Source organism: Lithobates pipiens, unplaced genomic scaffold (genome assembly GCF_037356315.1).
Source record: "Lithobates pipiens isolate NorthernLeopardFrog02 unplaced genomic scaffold, aLitPip1_a1.2 Scaffold_18, whole genome shotgun sequence".
In the NCBI taxonomy this organism is placed as follows: domain Eukaryota; kingdom Metazoa; phylum Chordata; class Amphibia; order Anura; family Ranidae; genus Lithobates; species Lithobates pipiens.
This window is the reverse complement of record NW_027507758.1, coordinates 488,951,105-488,971,815: the sequence shown is the minus strand read 5'-3', so window position 1 is coordinate 488,971,815 and position 20,711 is coordinate 488,951,105. Positions and strand designations below refer to the sequence as shown.

The 20,711-nt window shown below is 45.0% G+C and overlaps 1 protein-coding gene across 1 annotated transcript in view; it reads left to right on the top strand.

Annotated features, from left to right (window-relative positions):
• Window positions 1-10,490: 10,490 nt before the first annotated feature.
• DNER (delta/notch like EGF repeat containing) overlaps window positions 10,491-20,711 on the top strand; it is a 354,000-nt gene continuing 343,779 nt past the window's right edge. Inside the window, exon 1 of the mRNA XM_077488540.1 lies at window positions 10,491-10,744. Coding sequence (XP_077344666.1) covers window positions 10,613-10,744 — 132 coding nt within the window. The 5' untranslated portion in view covers window positions 10,491-10,612. The remainder of the gene's footprint in view (window positions 10,745-20,711) is intronic.

Genomic DNA, 20,711 nt, shown 5'->3' with positions numbered 1-20,711 from the left:
TCAGATAACTGTGACAGTTATCATTCACGGCATTACTTTCTAAGGATTACATATCCAGTGGTACCTTGCTGCCAGTAAGTAGCAACTCCTGTACTGAGTCCGCCTCCTGAAGATCCTCTTCTGAGCGCCTCTGAAGTTCAGAAGGCAGGCTCTGTGAAAGGTGTGACATAGCAGTGCCAATTCACAGGACATGGTGAATATGTACAGTATCACGGAATTCAAGAAAGTAAATATGTGGGGATGTTCACGAACTTCAAGATTGTTCAGAATAATATAAGTAGGCTGCAAATAATGGAAATACATAATGAAAAATGAATGTATGATTTTACATTTTGGTCATAAATGTACTTTGGGGTTCTTTGGTAGTACAGCTTGTTTTAGTATGCCACCCTAAGCAATAACCCGTAGGTGGGTTCTCTATAGTAATAACCGCTCTGGTGTAAGATGGGTTTGCTGGGCCCTTCCACATTCCTATACAGATGGCAAGAATCGGGGTGTACTCTTTTTATGATCTCCCCTACCCAAATCAAATATTGGGAATCTTAGCAGGCATTCCATGGATACATGACAGAATAAACTTCACTACACTTTCTGAGTTTTTTGGGTGATACTTATTCTAGACATGAACATGTTGGTGCCTTGAAAAAGCTTGTTTTACCCTTGGTGTAGTTTTAATTAAGGGGTACCTTCCATGAGGATGGATGGGTTGCATTTTGCAGGTTGTTGGCTGACATTCAGTGTTCTTGATTATTGAACATCGAGGCAGTACAGTGGCATAGTGGTTAGCACCTCTGCCTTACACCACTAGGGTGCTCCATTTCAATCTCGCCAGAACACTATCTGCATTGATTTTGAATGTTCTCTCTGTGCTTACTTGGGTTCACTCCCACACTCCAATGACATGCTGGTAAGTGTATTGGCCCCTTAGTATGTGGGTACAAATTGGCCGGACACACATTTTCACATGCTGCATGTCAGTCCCAAACTGAGAAATCAGGATTGAATAAAGACCTGGCCATCTACCTCCTATAAAATTGTTCAAGAATGTTCTATAGAAAAAGGGTTTCCAGTGTTTTAGACATGGCCCACAGAATCACTGAGAGTCATATATGACTGCATGGATATTGTACAGAAAGTCAGAAATAGGTTCTAGATGTAAGGTATCTTTTGTTTGGGTTGTGTTCCCCTAAGGGGGTCACAAAAAGCTGTTGTAAGTACTTGGGGATTCTCACATATGCAGAGTGAGGGATTTTGGGGTGATCTGGTTAAAGGGAAAAACTGACAGTTTCCCCATGAATATTAAGTCATTATATGGCACTCAGAATCCAGATGCTCAAATAGATCTTGGTTGGGAAAGAACCTTCAACCCTGACTACGAATACTGTGGCTCTGAACAGGGGCGGATCCAGAGCCTAGTCTCGGGAGGGGCGCTGCCAGAAAATATGTTTTTTTGGGGTAAATTTATCAGGGAAATGGCTGGTGTTAGTCAATCATCACGGCACCATGGTTGTTATGGTGTCAGGATGATTGAAGCGCATTACTATTATTACATTGTTATAAAAAATTAAATGGCTCAACTCACCATAATGCGGAATCAGTGGGAGCCCCGAGCGTGTCACCTGCCACACATTGCGGATTGTCACTTGCCACGTCGCCTGTCACCAGATGCAGATTGTCACTTACCACGTCCCATGCCACACGATGCAGATTGTCACTTGCCATGTCACCTGTCATCAGATGCAGATTGTCACTTGCCACGTCCCATGCCACAAGTTGCAGATTGTAACTTGCCATGTCCCATGCCACACGATGCAAATTGTCACTTGCAACGTCCCATGCCACACAATGCAGATTGTCACTTGCCACATCCCATGCCACACGATGCAGATTGTCATTTGCCTTGTCCCATGCCGCATGATGCAGATTGTCACTTGCCACGTCCCATGCCACATGATGCAGATTGTCACTTGCCTGCTATAATTATCTCTTGCTCTGTCCCAGGCAGCAGATTACCAGTCAAGCAGCAGAGAGATGAATTAATCTCTCTGCTGCCGCGGCTGCCTGCACAGTGAGGGCGGAACTGCAGGGATGCAGGATGGGCGTTGGGCGGTGAGAGATGATGTAATCTCTCTGCTCCCCTGCCCGCCGGCTCCCTGATTGGCCAGCAGTCGCTCACACACTGTCACAGAGCCAGGCTGCCCGCGGAGCCACCCGCCTAACCCACCTGCAAAAGAGGGGTGAAAAAAGCAGGAAGCAGCCAGCAGGTGTCCATGAGTTGTTCTTGTGAAACAGGACACGCTTGTTACATAGAAAATATGGTTGAAAAAAAGACATTAGTCTATCCAGTTCAACCAACATATAAAAAAAAACACACACAAATAAAAAAAAAACCCCATATAAACTATCCCATACTCACAGTTGATCCAGAGGAAGGCAAAAAAAATCCCACTAAAGCATGATCCAATTTTCTCCAGCTGGGGGAAAACTATTCCTTCCTGATCCCCAAGAGGCAGTCAGATATTCCTGGATCAACCTTACCTACAGTATAAATGTTAGTATGCAGTTATATTTTGTGCATTTAGGAAAGAATCTAGGCCTTAAAGCAATCTGCTGAGCTGGACAGAGTCAGCTCTAGAGGGAGTCTGTTCCACATTTTCATTCCTCATTTTCACAGCTCTTACTGTGAAGAAGCCTTTCTGTATTTGGAGATGGAATCTCTTTTCCTACAGTTGTAAAGATTGGCCCCTTGTCCTCTGTAATGACTTTAAAGTTAATAAGGGATATGGTAAAGTATGTGGTCAAGTCCAGGATTAACCAATATTCAAATTATGGCACCAACGTCCTCTAAAAATGGATACAAAGAACAATAGGTAGGAGATACAGGACTTTATAGGTGCATTTAGTAGAGATCCATATGGTACAATCAGTTAAAAAAGAGTATTTATTAAATCACATAGAAAAAAATAAAAACATTTCATAGAGTACATCAGCATCCATTGAACATAAAGGACACAACTTTTTGAGTTACATTGCTGTCTGTTTCCACCGTCTTAATTCAACATGTTTCGCCATGGGGCTTTTTCAGGAAAAGGCGTGGTGTCATAGCTATTGAATGAATAAGCAAACACATATCAAAAGCTATACATAAATACATGTGTATAAACAATAAGTACATCTTTAACTAAATAGAGAAATATATACCAATGCATACCCCCAATCCTGGCAAGGGTTCTCCAGAAAACGGGTTCCTACTTCAAATGCAAACAAACATAGAGGAGGAGTCTGTTCAAGTGGCCCTGCGTGCCCAACTGACTAATTTCTGATTGCCTACATATTCCAGATCTCCTGCAGGGAGGGTGTATCATCATAAAAAATATGATGGGTACAAGAAAATAGTGCTCCAGGCGATCCAGCCAGGCTGCAAACCATGAAACAAATGATCAGATGGGGTGCACGCCCTGTCACTGCTGCAGGAACATGTGAAGAGAAGACGAAAGGAATGGCTGCACTCCCGATTCAATGCAATAAATGTATTTTCCAGGAGATCATAAAAACAGGCACCTTTTTCTGCCTTGCCATATGCCTGTATATCTGTTTTTATGATCTGGAAATACATTTATTGCATCGAATTGGGAGTGCAGCTATTCCTTTCGCCTTCGCTACACAAAAACTCCTGTGCTTCGGAGTGGGCCCAAAGACATTGATATGCTATAATATCATCCTGGCTTGCGTGGATAAGTCTAATTTTCTGCCCGCATAAGACTGGAGAAGTCTGCAAAAACTCAAACCACAAAACAAAAGAGAGAGGGCGCACCGACCTAGTGCATTATCCTAAAACCATAATTTTATTATAAAGGTGGTAAGGATTATACTCACAGTATAAGAATTGCATCAAAGCTCATCCAGTCCACAGTACATCATAACATGTGACAGGAGACAGTGCAGATCGAGTAGGCTAACACGTGTCAAGGGCTAGGACTGGATGCTGGAGTGAGAGGACGTGTGTGGGCTTACTCCCTTCTCTATCCCTGAAGCATCTGTTTGCTGTGACCTATGATGCGAGCGGTGGCAGCCGCTGATAGCAGGTGAAGCCACCGGTTTCTTGGCTCCGTGCAGGGGGAGACGAAGCTGCATCCAAACAATCCCGAGTGCAGCGGTGGGAAGTTTGGCGAGAATTGGTGTGTCACGTGCACAACGATGCCAGACCTGTACAGCGGGTGGTGGCTCACCGACGTGGCTTTCAAAAGTGCATAAGACAAATGGACCGCTGAGGAAGAGACCCAACGAACAAGGTGTAGGCCAGGCTTGGCACTATTAGGATACTGGCCATGACAAGAAAAAGAAGAGAGGAACAACCACATCAGGAGAACTCGGGGTCACAAGCACAGTGCATTGCTGAAGATAAAAGGATCCAGGCGGCACTAGCGGCTAAGTTAAAGCAGTTTGCTCATACCCCTGTTCAGACACCAACAAAAGGAGGATAGCAGACACAAGCCAGAGCACAGCTGGGAGCTCCTTCAGATAGAAAGAGCCAAGGACAAACAATAGAAGCATCAGGGACAAAAACTGTAAGTAACAGGGGGATGGAAGGAGAAATCCCTGAGCCTATGTCTGAGCCAACCCCTGATCTCGGCCCGTTGCTAGAGGAAGAACCGACATTAAAAGACATCTTATAAGCAGTCAATGCATGTAAATTTTCTTATTATCATTGGTGAGTCATGGCTTGCAAAAGACATCTGAAAGGACAACAGCTCTAGAGGGGAGGCTTAGTGCAGAAGAGGATGACTTGTACCGTTAAAAAAGGAGAAAAAAGCCATGAGAGAACAAATGGGTATACATGTGTCAAAAATGGAAGAGATGGAAAATAGACTGCGCAGGAACATGTGAGGGTGGTGGATCTCTCGGAACAAGGGTCTCAATCCCATATTGTTCTCAGAGAAATGGTTAATGGAAATATTTGCGAAAGACACTTTTTCAACACCTTTCTCAATAGAGCACACAGAGTCCCTTTTAGAGCACCGCCACTGGGAGGATACCCTAGGTCACTACTTCTGAAGCTTCTCAATTACAAAGATAAGGTTACCCTGCTGCAAAAAAACTGAGAAATGGGGAACATCCTCTATAATGGAGTAAGGATCTCTATGTATCCAGATTTACAGAAGCGAAGGGCCGAGTTCATAGAAATTAAACATAGCCTACAAAAGTTCAAAGTCACATATGCTTTTCTGTACCCAGCACGACTACGAGTAACAGCTCTGGGGGGACCCAGTTTTTTGATTTGACAGCTGGAGCAGCATTTTGGCTGGAAGACAATAAGAAGAGGCTTCAGGCAAATTGAAATATAGATATTTGGACTGTATTTGTTGTTTATTGATAAGCTTAATGCACTCAATAGGCGGTGGAGTAGGGAGCCACACTTGAGAAGAAGGAATCAATGAATGAGTGGGGTTTTTCTTCTAAAAAGCTTTCTTTTTATATATTTTTTGGAAGTTTGGGGGGGGGGGGGGGCAGGAGGGGGGAGAGTTAGAGGATTAGTAAAACAACAAAACTGTGTGTATCACCGGGCTGGTACGGGAAGTATGGGATGGTCACAAGAAAAGCCCCCAGGGCAAACCTAGATAGGTGTTGGGTGGGATTGGGAGGGAGGAGGGGTGGGGGGGTAGTGGAGAGTAGAGTCACAATTCACTCACTAAGTATGGAAAAGTGTAAAATGGGTGTAAGTTTGATAATATTGCAAATTCTGGAGGGCGTCACATCAAAAGGGGATTTACCAGTGGTGGCTGGTGCTCAAATTTTTTTTTTTTGGGGGGGGGCGCAAACAAACTGAAAAAAAAAAACATCAATTGCAGCCTCACTGTGCCCATCAAACGCAGCCACTGTGCCATCAATTGCCGCCCCCGTGCCCATCAATTACCGACACCGTGCCCATCAATAGCCGCCACTGTGCCCATCAAATGCAGCCACTGTGCCATCAAATGCTCCCACTGTGCCCATTGAATGCTGCCACTGTGCCCCCCCCCCCCACTCGCCATCTGCCCGACACTTACCCTGTCTCGGTGGGGCAGCAGGTGACGGGCGGTGTGACATGCTCCCCCAAGTCCTTAATGTCTTCTTCTTCTCCCGTCCTCTCCTATGATTGGACGCCTGATAGGGACTGGATCTCTTGTTTGGTAGACCCATCGTTGCAGGCATCGGATCTCTGAACAGACGCCTAGGTCAATGGGTGGACGATCAAATACAACCCCTAGTGAGTGATCTACAAGGGTATATTAGAGACACTAAACATCTCCTTATAAAATTGAACAATTTCACATGAAAGCCAAATTATAAGTGAGTTACATATGATGTATCTAGCCTGTACTCATCCATCCACCATTCCCTGGGCATACAAGCGGTTTCATTTTTTTTTTAAAAGATCAGGCCAGTTTTCTCTCATACTGCAGGATTTAATGTACCCATGGGCATAGCATAAGGGGTTGCAGGGGTCACAATCGCAACCCCGCCCCTAGCTCCAGGGGGCCCCTGCAGCCTGCAGCAGGTTTAGGAGTGTGTCTATGGGAATGTTTGACTATTCTTCGAGAAACGCATTTGTGAGGTCAGGCACTGATGTTGAACGAGAAGGCCTAGCTCGCAGTCTCCACTCTAATTCATCCTAAGGGTGTTCTATTGGGTTGAGGTCAGGACTCTATGCAGGCAAGTCAAGTTTCTCCACCCCAAAGTCGCTCATCCATGTCTTTATGGACCTTGATTTTGTGCACTGGTCCAAATGATGTGGGGTTGCTTTTCAAGGGTTGGGCTTGGCCCCTTAGTTCCAGTGAACGGATAAGGCATCAGCATACCAAGACATTCTGGAAAATGTCATGCTCTCAACTTTGTGGGAACAGTTTGGGTATGGCCCCTTCCTGTTCCAAAATGATTGCGCACCCATGGGCGTAGCATAAGGGGTTGCAAGGGTCACAATCGCAACCACGCTTCTAGCTCCAGGGGGCCCCTGCAGCCTCCCTGTCATATTATCATATCCTCCACAAAATCCAGCTCCGATCTGCCTTAGGGCCCCACAGCCACGGTCCAATACTGGGCTTCCACTTTGCCTTCCACAGTCCACACCCCTCTGTTCTCATTGGCTGGGGAGAAGCTGTGAGACATTTTCTGAATGGAGAGGAGCATGAGGTGAGAACAACCCAGGATGGGGAAGTGTCTGTGTTGTGGGCTGGCAACATGGAATGGTAACCAAGCTCAGCGAGTTAAGAGGAGGAGAGTGCCGTACTGTAGCCACGATGGGACTGATGTCACTGGTGAGGTAAGATACCGCTCAGTGTATTCTAGTCACTAGTTGGGATTCTCTGTAACCCCCCCACCCGGGGATGTTTGCTTACCCCACTTCCCTGACAACGGGGGAAAAGACACGCACCTCCAGGAGGTGACCATCCCCCAAAACCTGCCAATACTGATGGAGAAACCTTCAGAAAGTGCTAAAACCCCGGAAGGGTTGCAGGCTCCAGATTTCATGTCTTGTGGCTTTGCCCCCCCCAGATCTAAGTCCCCCCCCCAAAAGCCCCCTTACCACCCCCTCCACCCTGGATGCTATGTCCGGCTGCTGAGCTCCTTTCCCATTACAGCACTCTATACTGGTTCTCCTCCGTAGGGCTGAAATCACATTCCTTTACAACACAGCCAGTCAGCCATGATCTGCATAGGGTGTATTTGCCTACTGCAACTACACTGCCATACCAACCATATAATTTCACAGGTCAGAACGGCAACATAAAAGCCAGATACGCCCTATGAAGACTGATAGGCTGCGTGTAAAGGAATGTGATTTCAGCCCTGTGTATTGTGGGAGGGAGCTGTTTACAGTGCTGGAATGGGAAAGGAGCTCTGCCAAATGACCTGCCGGGGTCCCTGCCCTCTGATTCTCCAGGGGTGATCCCTGTCCTCTAATATAAGGAGGAACTCTGAGAACTCTAAACTCTTAAGCCACTTTGGGTATCTTGGCGTGTGGTGGGTGTATCTGCAAACATGGCTGAAGTGGTGGGTAGAGTGGGGGGGGGGGGCAGGCAACTTTTGCATCGGGGCTCACAAGCTTCAAGCTACACCTGTGAATGTACCTATCAGAGGAACACTCTGCAAAAGAGAAGTGTTTTCGATATTCCATCTCAATACTAGAAAACTGGAGGAGGACTTAAATTTGAGTGGGATGTGTCCCACTTTTATGATTGAAGTATTTACTAACCCAGGGGTCTTTTCAGTTCCATTTAACCTTTCCCCGATAAATTCCACTCTTGCATATTCTGCACATCGAGTGCATACACATATATTTTTAACTCAGTTTCTTACACTGCGTCACAGAGCATGAGGATAGTCCTCAAAATACTTTAGCCTATTGGATCTGCACTTTCTCATGTCACATGTTTTGATGTACTGTGGACTTTGATGCAATTGTCATTCTGTGAGCATAGTACCTACCACTTTTACATAATAAAGTTATGGTTTTGGGATAATGCACTAGGTTGGTGTGCCCTCTCTCGTTTGTGGACGGCACACTGTCCATTGGGAGCGCAATGCGCATGCACCGTTGTCATCACCGGCACTGCTAAACTAAATATCTCCTAAATGGTGCATGTTTAGGAGATATTTACTGTACCTACAGGTAATCCTTATTATAGGCCTACCTGTAGGCATAAATAAAAAAAAGCCTTTACTACCACTTTAATCGCCTCTTCTAATCAGTTCAGCGTGTGAGAGAGAGCTGAGGGCTGTTAGACACTGGTGAGCTGTGGTGATCTCTTCTTTTGACCCCTTGGAGCAGGTAGTTTGTGATATGTTTCAGACATTGAATAAGTTGTGCTCTTTCTAACAAAATATGTTTTTGTTTGCCTTTTAGAAAAAGAAAAAGACAGTTAGTGCGGCAGTGTCAGGAAGATCCTGCCAGCAACAGAGGATCCAGACCTGCTGGTGCACGATCACGGGTGACAATGCGCATGCACGTGCACATGCCCATTAGTGCCAGGCGGGCTATTTAAACCTGACTGACACATGTGAACTTTGCTAACTGCTCTACAGCATTCTGTGTGTTTCTTGCTTATCTGAAATATGTTCCTGTGTTTATCTGGCTTGCCTGTGACCACCATGCTTATCAGCCTGTACCTGACCCCCGGCCTGTCTGAGTACTCTTCTGTCTGCTCCTCTGGTCCTTCTGCTGCCCGCCTGATAACTGACCCGGCTTGCCTGACCTTCCTAAGACCCCTTTCACACTGGGGGCACTTTGCAGGCGGTAGAGTGCTAAAAATAGCGCCTGCAAAGTGCCCTGAAAGAGCCGCTCCTCACACTCTAGGGCTTTCACACTGGAGCGGTGCACTGGCAGGACGGTAAAAAAAAGTCCTGCTAGCAGCATCTTTGGAGCGGTGAAGGAGCAGTGTGTATACCGCTCCTGCCCATTGAAATGAATGGGGGAGCACGGCTATACCGCTGGCAAAGCGCAGCTGGAAAAGTGCCGCTGCAGCAGCGATTTGTCTGTCTGCTTATCCAGCTTCTTCCAGGTTCCTGTTCCTGCCCGCACCGGGTACCAGTCTGCTGTGCCTGTCTGCTTATCCAGCTTGTTCCAGGTTCTTGTTCCTGCCCGCTCCGGGTACCAGCCTGTTGTGCCTGTCTGCTGATCCAGCTTGTTCCAGGTTCTTGTTTCTGCCCGCTCCGGGTACCAGCCTGCTGTGCCTGTCTGCTTATCCAGCTTGTTTCAGGTTCTTGTTCCTGCCCGTTCCAGGTACCAGCCTGCTGTGCCTGTCTGCTGATCCAGCTTGTTCCAGGTTCTTGTTCCTGCCCGCTCCAGGTACCAGCCTGCTGTGCCTGTCTGCTTATCCAGCTCGTTCCAGGTTCTTGTTCCTGCCCGCTCCAGGTACCAGCCTGCTGTCCCAGTTCCTGTCTTCTACCTCCTGCAAGGAATCTCTTGAACTTTTGGACTGACCTCCTGCTGTTGATCCTGCCAGGCACTCCTACTACTCCTCACTCCTGTGCTTCCTGTTTATCCTATCAGGGGCCTCAAGTTGGAGGTGTAAGAGAGGCCTTCTGCTGCATTTCGGGGCTCACCTACTAGGTACATAACAGGCAGGCTAGTGACCTAAATACCAATATATAATATGTATCATTATACAGTATATCAATCATTGTAAAGAGGTACAGCAAGTATAGAATATACCTCCTCATTGAGGGGGTGGGGGATGGGAATATTACCTGATTATAAAACACAAGTAGTCAGGTATCACAATGGACCTCCTATAACCTGAATGGCAGCTACAGTGGGGGTGATAATAAAGGTATGGGTAGGAATCATGGAGTACACTTACCTGTGATTAGAAGGAGCTGTCATAGTAGATACAATGACCCCCCACCATCCCTCATGTCCCCCCACATCTCCAGGAGGATAAAGGAATCCATTCCCCATCCCTCTGCCTCCTCCCCCTCCCCTCGCCTGTCACTCAGCGGGTTGTTATGGTAACAGGAGCCGGGCTGGTAGCAGCTCAGTGATCGCAGCATCCATCCAGAGCGGGGAGCGGGTACCAGGAGCTCAGCCACCGCCACCACCGGACCGCACACACCGACACACCGGGCCGCACTCATGCCTCCTCCCAGGACCCCGCCACCTCTGTCCGTCCTCACCTTCCTTCTCCTCTCCGGGCTACTGCTGGTCTCCGCCGACCTCCCCGGGGGACCGTGCGGGGAAGGAGCGTGCGACATCGGCGACACTCAGGTACGATAGAGGACCGACACCGACACCATACATCCCGGCGACCGGCTCACCCCACACCCAACCACCTCCCCTATAAAACTACACAGGGCACTGATAGCTGATCGATTAGTGCTAGCTGACAGGTGATAGGTAATAGAACCTAGATAGGAGATATAGATATATAATAGAAATGTGATAGATGATAGGTGATAGACAATAGATAGGTGACAGGTGATAGGCAATAGAGACTAGACAGGAAATATAGATATATAATAGAAATGTGATAGGTGATACATGATAAATAGGTGACAGACAATAGAAAGATGACAGGTGGTTATACATTTATGATAGATTATAGATAGGTGATAGAGGTGTAAATGTATAATAGACTATAGTTGGGTTATAGAGTATAGATAAGTATAACCTAGACAATAGGTGACAGGTGATAGATTTTATATTTTATATATATATATATATCTATATATATATATATATATATATATATATATATATATTCTATCACCTGACGTCTATCTATTGTCTAGGTTATACTTATCTATACTCTATAACCTAACTATAATCTATTATACATTTACACCTCTATCACCTATCTATAATCTAATATATATATATATACAGATCGATCTATCTATCTATATGATAGATTTTTAGATAGCTGATAGAGATATAAATGTATAATAGATTATTGGGTTATAGAGTATAGATAAATATAACCTAGACAATAGATAGGTGACAGGTGGTAGATTATAGATAGGTGATAGATACAAAATAGATAGATATATATAATATAGATATATGATGGCTTATAGATATATTATTGATACACCAAAAAGTGGAGCGCACACTGTTGGCACTAAATAATTCCTGTATAATATAATAATATGATAGATTATAGAGATATGATAGAGTATTGATAAATTATAGATTTTAGTTATGTGATGGACTATAGATATGTTACAGATAGATCAAAGACGAACTGTTGGCACTATTTAAATCCTGTATAATGTAATTATATAATAGATTTCAGAGATATGAGAGATTATAGATATATGATAGATTATTGATATATGATGAATCATAGATATGCAATACATAGATCATAGATAAAGTAGTGAGTAAAAACTGTTGGTGCTCCATAAGTCCTGTATAATATGATAGATTTTATATATATATATATATATATATATATATATATATATATATATATAAATTAAAAAAAAATAGATTTTATATATACATATAGATATATAAGCAAATATAGATTATTAGTATATAACTGATGATAGATAGATCATGTATTGTATTGGCATTGTTACCTGTACATATCATCAATGGATTTTTATGGCTAATGATTATTATACGGTGTCCATGGGTTCCACATATATGCCAGTATTTGGTAATGAAAAGTTAACCCATGCCATGCCTCTAGATTGCTATGGTCACATGGCCTCTAGCTTGGTGACATTGTGTGTTATGTGTGACATTCAGCTGCCAGCTCTTGCTCACCTCTCCCCAGAGAAGTGCCGGAAAGAACTATATAGTATACTGTATGATATAAGTGTGGATGGGTTGTACATGGATGTCTTCTATGACCCATCTTCCCTATTCTCAGGCATAGATTTATGGCTGCTTTGTAGTCTCCTGCCACCGAGGGGACCTTGTGTTTTTTTTTGGCAGATAAAAGTACAAGGTTTTCCATCTTGGAAGAAAGGATGGAGCATGGCTGTCATTAGTGTTCTAATTCTTGGGTGTTGTGTTGTTGTGATGGTCATATTTACAAATAAATAAGATTATAAAGAAGAAAGGATTGTAGTTGAGAGGCATAGATGAAGGCTTTCTTGTGTTTGTTCTCTAGAAGTGTATGCGGTGTTGGATCCAGCAGCAGCAATGTATCACAGTGTGGTTATCACGCTTCTATCAAGTGCCAATGTCTGAAAATAACAATCACAGCTAGAAGCTCACGTGGGGAATATGTGTCAATGAATGGATTACTCATACACCTGTGATTAAACCGATCTCGTGCACAAACGTACAAATGACAAGGATCACATGTCTTTGTTCAGCTCGTAATGCTTCAGATATGGCCTAGACACCAATGGATGTGTTTTATTTTCAGATCTCTGCATTTTCAAAATGGGCTTCATGTACAATGTCATTCAGTATAATAAGTGTGTGTGTGTTTTTTGTTGTGCCTTACTAGAAGGATTCAATGAGATGAGCTTTTTTACAAACAAAGAAGAGCACCACTGCTTTGTTACCAATGTCCTCTGTTGGCAGTTCAATTATGGCTCATTGAATATGTTTGGATTAGTGTGGGCTTCATATTGAGTGCCAGGTGTCATCAGTTGGTGGCAGGTTGGCGATTTGTACCAGCAATGTGGTAATTTTAACAGAATACCATGCCAGATGTAGCCTAGGATTCTAGCAGATGAGTGTCTGATGTAGAGTTTGACTATGCCACTTTTCTCTCCCTTTATGTATATACTCTACATACTCAAGATCTGAAGGTAAATGCTTGCTTGAAAGAGCCAAAATATCACATGGTGTTGCAGTAGTTTTTCACCTACACATGATGTGCACACTGCTATTAAATACTCATTGTGACTGCACTGGGCTCTAAATGCTACAGGCAATACTTGTACGCTCTATGTTCTGCTTGTGTGGCAGGAGTACTACATTAATATGGCTTGCTATAGGCAGAATGATTTCATCTTGTCCATAGAATTTGTCATTTACGTGTAGTGGTATTTTGGTAGAATGCTTCTATACAAGGTCCTATTGTTTCAGCTTTCTTTTTTTCTAATTCGTATTCTCAGTTCAATATTTTTGTTGAAAGGTTTAAATGAATTACAGTTAGATAAGATGAACAGGCAGTCCAACATCATGTTCAATGTGCAATACCTTTAGACGTTATATATGTCGAATAGCTTCTATCTGTATGGATCTTCACCCAGTCTTTGTTGGGTACCAATATAAATGAAATGAAGAAACAGCAAAAATAAGGGAGAGCCATAGACAATGAAGAACGGTTGAGGTCGGGGGATAGAAAATATTGCATCCACAGTGGCCATTTTTTAAAGAAAGCCACTCTGCCATTCAATATGGCAGTCATTTATCATTAAGAATCATCCATGCTACTCTATATATAACCTCCTGAGAGTGTAGGTTGGTGGACTTCCATGCCTTCACTATGGTCTTTTTAAATTGTAATTTGTAAAAGCTGTAAAGAGTCAGACCAGCCAAAATTATATTTCAGCTATAGGTGGAGTCTATTGGGCTAAATGGCCCACTGCCTTCTTATATTGTTTCAGAGATTCCAGTATGGTAGTGACAAGTATCTGTCATAGTCCCTGGCTCTGCTTGTCTGTTTTGGAATTTGTGACGTTCCAACCCACATTTGGGTGTCGCCATTCTTCCATTCCTCTCATTAATGTGGAATCCAGGAGGAAGAGCGGAAACTCCTTGAATTGACAGCAGCAGGTCTGCTAACACAGAAATGTAAGTATAACTAAAGTCAAAACTTTCTTTTTAGTTTTGGATAGAGTGGTGAGGAATTACAACCCCTGTTAGGTTGTTGTTACAGTCTATCTCTACTGGATGCACTGTACTTATTTGCCCTGGCGACAACTTTAACTGGAATGGATAGTAGCAACATTTTGATATGTCACGGAACAGAATGTAAGAAGAAATCCTCTAGGGGACTCTTGTTCTAGGGACAACTATCTAAGGGAGGTCCACTGCATAGACATTTTCTCCCACGTCCAGTTTTAGCTATTGGACTGGAGGTGAAGGCGAATAAATCTTCCTAGTAGGGTTTTAACTAATCTTATTTTGCCTGCAATAAAAATGTATTGGCTGTAGATATACTTTAAGTGCAGGGATATTGCCACTGAACAGAAAGTCTGGCCAGAAGTTGTCTTCATTGAAGAATTGTAGGCAAAAAAGCCATATCTTCAACCTGGAAACAAGGCTATGTGACTCAACTATGCATAAAAACATAGGAACTGGGGTGCAGAAAAATGGCAGCAGGTGTTCTGGATTGATGAGCTAAAATTTAAAATATCTGGCTGTAGCAGGAGGCAGTTTGTTACCTGAAGGGCTGGAGAGCGGAACAAAAATGAGTGTCTGCAGGCAACACTGAAGCATGGTGGAGCTTTCTTGCAAGTTTGGGGCTGCATTTCTGCAAATAGAGTTGGAGATTTGGTCAGTATCAATGGTGTCCTCAATGCTGAGAAATATAGGCGGATCTTTTCCATCATGCCATACCATCAGGAAGGCATGTGATTGGCCCCAAATTTATTTTGCAGGACAATGACCCTAAACATACAGCCAAAGTCATTAAGAACTATGTTCATCGAAAAGAATAACAAGGAATCATGGGAGTAATGGTTTGGCCCCCACGGAGCTCTGATCTATACATCATCAAGCCTGTCTGGGATTACATGAAGAGACAGAAGCATTTGAGGCAGCCTACATTCACAGATCTGTGGTTAGTTCTCCAAGATGTTTGGAACAACCTACCTGCCAAGTTCCTTCAAAACTATGTGCAAGTGTATCTTGAAGAATTGATGCTGTTTTGAAGGCAAAGTGTGGTCACACCAAATATTGATTATATTTGGATTTCTCTTCTGTTCATCTATTTTCCATGTTGTTAGTTGATAAAAAAACAAACTATTAACACTTCTGTTTCAGAAAGCATTCCTAATTTACAGCATTTTTTTCACACCTGCCTAAAACCTTTGCACAATAGTGTAATTTGTACTCCATATACTGTTAGATAAATCCTCTAAAGTTGCCTATAGATGAATTAAAATTCAGCAAGGGACCGGATGACTTTGGATCCATCTGTGGCTGTTCTAACCATCGACTTTCGTCAAACGGGCCTGCTGTAGCCAATCAGTCAACCACTGACAATGGCCAACCATTGCAGAGGCGTTGTAACAGCTGGCTGCTGTCATTGCATAAATTGCATCTCAATTGCACAACAAAAGATGGCACAATCCACCATTTGAGACAAACTTTATTGTATTAAAATAAGGTACATGTATGCGAAAGATCATTAATGCTTTTCACAATAAATAGGACTTACTCATAAAATGATTATAGAGTTGATTCTGGTAATGAGGCCCTGCGCTGTGACTTATATAGTGACAATGGGGCGGGGTCACATGGTATATGTCACATGGGTTGATGTCACATGGTGACCCCGCCCCCTTACGATGTCATAGTCCCCATGTGACATCAACCCATGTGACCAACCCATGTGACATATACCATGTGACCCCGCCCCATTGTCACTATATAAGTGACCGCACAGCGCGTCCCCGGCATTCCGGCCGGAGAGCTCGTCGAGTCAACATCTCCAGGAGAAGAACAAGAAGAACAAGAAGAAGAACACGAACGGAAGGCGGCGACGGCGACAGAAGACCGGGCCACCGCCTGTAAAAGAGCTACAAGAAGGCGCGGTGGCCCGGCAGAAGAACCGAAGGCGGCGACAGAAGAACGGAAGACGGCGACAGAAGACCGGGCCACCGGACCAGGCGCGGTGGCCCGGCAGAAGAACCGAAGAGGGGGACAAGACCCCCGAAGTCGGGAGAAGAGGCCGGCGGCGGGGAGGAAGAAAGCCGGACTCCTCCGCTGGCAAAAGAGCTACACACACATAGCGGAGGAGTCCGGCGAGAAGACCCCCGAAGACGGAAGACCCCCGGCTGTGCAATAAAATATTTTTTCCCCCTGTGTTGTGTTTTTATTTGTACTTTATTTCACAGGTGAATGGGTAGGGGTACATTGTACCCCATACTCATTCACATAGGGTGGGGGGCCGGTATCCGGGGGCCCCCTTCTTAAAGGGGGCTCCCGGATTCCGATAAGCCCCCCGCCCGCAGACCCCGACAACCAACGGCCAGGGTTGTCGGGAAGAGGCCCTTGTCCTCATCAACATGGGGACAAGGTGCTTTGGGGTGGGGGGGCCGCGCGGCCCCCCCCTTCCCCAAGGCACCCCCCCATGTTGAGGGCACGCGGCCTGGTACGGCTCAGGAGGGGGGGCGCGCTCGCTCGCCCCCCTTTCCTGGCCGGCCGGGTAGCGTGCTCGGACAAGGGTCTGGTGTGGACTTGGGGGGAACCCCCACGCCGATTTTTTTCGGCGTTGGGGTTCCCCTTTAAGCTCATTCCAGGCGGCGGAGCCCGCGACGTCTCCTTCGCGGGCCCCGCCTACCTGTACACGCGCTCGAAATGGGCGGACTTTCCGAGCGGGAACAGTCCGCTCATTTCGAAAGTACAGCGGACAGGCCCACACACGGGCGGACTGTTCGCTCAAACACAGTTTCAGCGGACAGTTTTTCGGAATTTCCGAAAGACTTTGTCCGTCCAACTGTCCGCTCAAACTGTCCGCTGAAAGCCCACACACGAGCGGACTGTCCGCCCAAACACTGTTCAGCGGACAAGGTTGGGCGAACAGTCCGCCCGTGTGTACGCGGCCTGACAGTCCATACAGCAGATAGATGGTGAAATATACAGCACAGCTAATGTGTTTCACACCTTCCCTAGTGCTTAGTCATAGCTATGCAGGAGACAGGGACAGTCTAAGCCCTTGTACACACGGTCGGACATTCCGGTGGAAAATGTTCGATCAGACCGTGTTGTCGGATAATCCGACTGTGTGTGGGCTTCATCTGACTTTTTCCGTCGGATTGTCCGACCAACAAAGTTTGAGAGCTGGATCAAAAAATTTTCCGACAACATGATCCGATCGGACAAAGAGAATTTCCAATCAGACAAAGTGCCACGCATGCTCAGATCAAATTCCTAGACCAAAGCTATTGGCTACTAACGTAGTCCCGTCGTAACTAAATAACGTCATCACGTTACGAACGATTGGATTTTCCGACAACTTTGTCCGACCGTGTGTATGCAACATCAGTTTCGGACAAAATCCGACGGATTTTGTTGTCGGAATGTCCGACCGTGTGTACAAGGGTTAAAAAGTTTTTTCCTCCACTTTTATTCAGCAGCGCAGTAAACAAGCATAGGTTTCAATATAGGAGGGCTTTGTACAGTGAGTAAGTCCATAGCATAAAACAAAACATCTGCATCTCCAAGCCACTAACTAAACTCAAATCCACGCTTGACTAACAGTGTCTCCTAATGGGTTTTTAGTGTTTTGTCAGCAGTCAGCCTTTTCACCCAGCAGCAGGTTCTCATAGCACAGAAAAACACACAGAACCCTGAGCATCAGTCAGCTCACACAAAAAACCTGTGGATAGCTGAGAGTAATAACAAGATAAGATGGTAAGAATGGAGATTATATCCCGCCAAAAGCTCTACAAAGCTGTCCAGGACCCAGACCATAAAAGTTTGTTTTTTCTATAGTAGACACAAATGCTGAAACCCCTCACATGGGTAGGTAGGAAACCTAGAAGGCATGTATACACCATTCAAAATCATGCCAGCCACTGCCTCACAACCAGGATAAAGCAGACCTGGCCAGCCAGGTTTGCTGAATGCAGATGTGCTGAAAAGGGACATGCTAATTGTAGGTAGGAGGCTGGAGTGAGCAGAGGAATGACCTCATCAGTCTAATTGTGCTCCTTCACTGTCCTGTCAGCAGGCTGAGAATAGAGAATACCATTCTATTATTTCTTTCTGTAACAAAGTGATGCTATCTGCCTGGCAGTATGGTAGGGATGTGTACATTTTAGGACTGGATGGGGAGAAATATAAACCCAATATACAATAAAAGCAGATCCCTTATATGTACTACATCTACATTATAGAAAATTCACCCTGGGTCTTTGAGTGAGGTCAGCACAGTTTAGCCAATAAACGTAGCAGCAGTAAATACAGTATAGAAATAGAAATTGAAGTTATAAATAATGCATGCATTGATGTCACCAACAAATGGCAATTTGTAAGGGATACATATACATGAAATAGTGGTACATAAATGTAATAGCAATCATATAACACACAGGCATCTGGTGTATTGACACATTTCGCGAGACCCAGCTCGCTCTTCAGGAGTGGATGCGTGTAAAATGTACCTAGAATGAAAGAATATAAATTGGATGTATAACATAATATTGATTATATAGGCACAGGGTAAGACGGGCCTTGATACAAGAAACCCCATACTCACCACTGAACAAGACCAAAACAGTGGATGTACAGCTTCCAGAAGGCGGCAGCAGGTGTCTCACCAGGGAGCTGAGGAGGTGGAGCCAGACATACCCCACCCAGGGCCAAATGGAGGGCAAGCACGGCATGGATAGAAAATATGTATCCCTGGAGGTCTCACTTTGTCCATGGAAGATATTGGCTGTAACATAAATATGCATGTCAGACAATCTAAAGTAAGGCTGCTTTCACACTGGGGCGGTATTCAGGCGTTACAGCGCTAAAAATAGCGCCTGTGTAGCGCCTGAAAAAAACCGGCCCCTTTCACACGATGCGCTGGCAGGACGGTGAAAAAAGTCCTGCTAGCCGCATCTTTGGAGCGGTGAAGGAGCGGTGTATTCACCGCTCCTAAACCGCTCCTACCCATTGAAATCAATGGGACACCGCGGCAATACCGCCGGCAAAGTGCCGCTGCAGCGGGCGGGTTTAACCCTTTTTCGGCCGCTAGCGGGGGTAAAAACCACCCCGCTAGCGCCCGCAGACCGCCGCTAAAACGACGGTAAAGCGCCGCTAAAAATAGCGGCACTTTACCGCCGCCGCCGCTCCCGCCCCAGTGTGAAAGCAGCCTAACAGAGTAAGGTCAGTATATGATAACATATATGTGTCTATGTATAAATGAAAGGCCTGAGCCAAAGATGGTAAGGACATGGAGACTGTAGGGGAGAGTGGTAAAGAGATACCAAAAGCTAACAAGAGTGAGAGTGAAGAAATGGCAGAAGAGCAAAGAAAGAAAAGAAAGTAAAAAATGAGATGAAATGCAAGTGTGTAATGAAACCTGTAATGTCAAACACAGGCTTGGAATGGGTGCTCAGAGTGAGCCATGTAAAAACACGTGAGTATACCTAAACGCAGTGAATATGTAGATGTATGAGTGGTAAGTCACAGCATGCGACTTCCACAGGTATCAGTATCCTCAGTGAAAAGAACAGAGAAACCCATGCCATGCTGAACCTCCGATATATATTATGAAGACACCCATTTAGCCCAAACCTGGTCTGTATTCACCCTTGCTATTACATACGCACATGCATGTATATTGCTTTTTGATTATGTATTAGCTGTTTATTTTCCAACATATAATTTACACCTCAGTATAGACATATACCCCAGTCCATCTGGTGTGCAGTTTCTTTGCTGGTGGTGGTGTTATTTGTTTTGTTTTGGGAGCCGCGATGTGTATCCAAGGTGGTTTCTTGTCTCCTGCTTTCCCCGCCTGCTTTTTGAGCGGGTGGGGCCACCTACACATCGGCGCCATGTATATGCGCCAGCTGAGTGACATCCATGACCCCGCGGCATTAGCGTGGCTGGATGTATTGTGTCATCTGGATGATTCAGGGGAGTGCCTGCGCCCACGCAGCTTCTGATGATGGTGGGAGCTCACTTGTCAGTCATCCAAACATGGCATTTGGGGCGGAGCCTCTCAAGCTCTTCCGGGGGTATATATCGGAGGCTCAGCATGGCGTGGATTTCTCCGTTCTTTTCACTGAGGGTGCTCATACCTGTGGAAGTTTTGGTAATGTTAAGTGGTGAGTCCGCTGTTTTGGTATGGAGTATGGGGTTTCTTGTATCAAAGCCCCTCTTACCCTGTGCCTATATAATCAATATTAAGTTATACATCCAATTTATATTCTTTCATTACCAGGTACATTGTAGATGCATTCACCCCTGAAGAGTGAGCTGGGTCTTGCAAAATGTGTCGGTACACTAGATGCCTGTGTGATTGCTATTACATTTATTTACTACTATTTCATTTATATGTATCCCTTATGAATTTACTTTTGTTGGTGACATCAAT